This window comes from Borostomias antarcticus, assembly GCF_949987555.1.
Source record: "Borostomias antarcticus genome assembly, chromosome: 4".
Taxonomy (NCBI): Eukaryota; Metazoa; Chordata; class Actinopteri; order Stomiiformes; family Stomiidae; genus Borostomias; species Borostomias antarcticus.
This window is the reverse complement of record NC_140237.1, coordinates 31039589-31042088: the sequence shown is the minus strand read 5'-3', so window position 1 is coordinate 31042088 and position 2500 is coordinate 31039589. Positions and strand designations below refer to the sequence as shown.

Below are 2500 nucleotides of genomic sequence, written 5' to 3'. Positions count from 1 at the left end.
CCCCCCCCCCCCCACCCCGGAGTGTTATGCATTCTGACGCTGAGATGCAATCCGACGCTAAGAGGGACTCGAGTCCCGTGGCTCGTTAGGCCAGGCGGTCAGTGTCTCTGACGTGCGGTAAATATTGCTTTATGAAAGACCCCCACACACACACACGCACCCCCACACACGCACCCCCACACACACACACGCACCCTTCCAGCCTCTCTGGAACTCTCTGATGTTTGCTCACGCAACACTCGACTCTTCAAAAGGCCTGCATTCATGAGCGCCGCACGCCTGACGTAACAGGAATTTATGACGGCGCGAAGCGAGCGCCGGCCTCTGGGTTGAGCGCGCCGACCGACGTCGCCTTGACCGGCGCGGTCCGGTTCGCTCCTGCTCTGTCGGAGATGGACACAAGCTGGGCCCTGAACTGAATGAACCAGGTCGGGACAATCAGCCCTCAGAGAGCGTCTTGTGAGCAGCGAGCTCGGAATAGCCATTTGTAATTGAATAAGCCTTCTTTTTTCTTTTTTTTTCGAACGGGGCAGTAGAAGTATGTCTTTTTTAGGAGGTTGTCACGTTCAGATGCATTAGCGAGTATTTTAGATCCGCCTGGCTTCGATTTGAGCGCATTAGGGCCGGCCCTGTGGCTGACCAGAGATATTCTAAACCCGGTTCCCATGATGAGGTTACGATGTCAGCTGGCCTTTCACTCTGCATTATGAGATCGCTGTATCACCTCGGCGCTCTACTGTCGCTCTGCTCCTCTGACCGTTCCTGACCGCAACCCCCCCCCCCCCGCCCACATCCCCCACAATCCCCCTCCTCTGTCCTGTCTCCCAGCATGTTCTGTTCAGCCTGCGACGGCCTGTGTGACAAGATCTGCGACGAGAAGGTCATCGACTCCGTGGACGCCGCCCAGTCGCTCAAGGGCTGCACGGTCATCAAGGGCAACCTGCACATCAACATCCGCCGAGGCCGTGAGTACACAGCGCACTTCAGGATAGCGTTTGGGGCCGTTTGATACCAGGCTGTAGGGGCCCCGGCGCCGCACGCTGCTAGGGACAGGGGCCGTAGGGTTCAGAGTTCACAGTACGCACGCGGTGAGCACGGCTACGCCCGCGCTGCAGTGGAGGGTCGCAGATGTCTCGAGGTACTGCGTCGTCTCCTGATTGGGTGGCTCTGATTGATGGTAATGGGCCTGACGGTGTGTCATCATCTCTCCCTCTGTCTCTCTCCCTCTCTCTCTCTCTCCCTCCCTCTCCCTCCCCTCTGCCAGAGAACATAGCGTCGGAGCTAGAGAACTTCATGGGCCTGATCCAGACAGTGACGGGCTACGTGAGGATCAGACACTCCCACACGCTGGTGTCGCTCTCCTTCCTCAAGAGCTTGCGTCACATCATCGGAGAAGAGCTATACGAGGGGTACACACACACACACACACACACACACACACACGTGCGCGCGCACTACACACCACACTCCTCCCGCTAAACCTATGTCACAATGCTGTGTGGTCAATCTAGAATCATTGGGCCTCGCGTAGTAGATCAGTTCATATTGTTTGATGACATTTCGTCATGTTTGTCCAAGGAGATCGGTCCAACTATAAGTTAAAATCCTAGACCCGTACATACTTGCCGCCCTAGATGCAGTTGTCTTTTATATAAATGCTGACGTATAGTACAGCACCTGTACTGAGGCGCCAACCTTGTAGAGGAACGCAAGTTCAGTGCTAAGCTATGCGCACGGGGATCGTCCTCGCCGAGTAGGCATGCTCACTGTTGCACTCTGGGAAGGACAGAAGAAAGCAGCAGTGTTGGAGGACATCACTTTCAGTCTGGCCTGCAGACATAGCCAAGCTTTGTCAAGTCACTATTGTGAAATGCAGTATGACTCCATTGTGTTTCAGTGTTGTTTGACTTCAGATGAAATGCAAACACAGCAATAGTATTGCTCTCCAAATGTCTCTCTGGAATGTCTCTGTGGAAAAAAAAACATATTTTGCAATATCAGTCATCTTATTGCAAGATCAGTCATCTTATTCTATGTTCATGAAAGCTTGTTTGATTAACAAAGAGTCAATCATTAAGATTTAAAGACTTTGAAGTCCAGTTTTTGATTGAGCAATCTCACATTGTTTCTGTTATGTATGCTCCCATAATACTGATAGATTTGATTGGGGGAGGACTCAAAGAAACAGCATGTTCTAGTAGTTGTTTGAAGGTGCTGTATACACTATGACCCTGTTTAGACTAGGCACTCTTTATCAAGTCGCAAATGACTTGTCCTATTGATCGAAACAGTTGGAACAGTCCTACTATGTTCATTAGTTCTTCAAACATCTTCGGTTGCTTTCATGTGCACTTTTTTTTCTATCTCCTCAAAGTCAACCCAACTGATTTGTTTACATGGAACAGCTGTGCAACACACGCAGGCAGGAGTGAGTGAGTGACTATGGTTATACTACAGTACTGTATATACGAACACAAGTGGTCAGCTGGACACATTTGGA

At 51.1% G+C, this 2500-nt stretch overlaps 1 protein-coding gene across 1 annotated transcript in view; it reads left to right on the top strand.

Moving 5' to 3' along the window:
• LOC311308244 (insulin-like growth factor 1 receptor) overlaps positions 1-2500 on the top strand; it is a gene marked incomplete at both ends in the record, with an annotated part of 61954 nt that overhangs the window by 43089 nt on the left and 16365 nt on the right. The window contains 2 exons of the mRNA XM_084437181.1: positions 829-965; positions 1265-1409. Coding sequence (XP_084293307.1) covers positions 829-965; positions 1265-1409 — 282 coding nt within the window. The remainder of the gene's footprint in view (positions 1-828; positions 966-1264; positions 1410-2500) is intronic.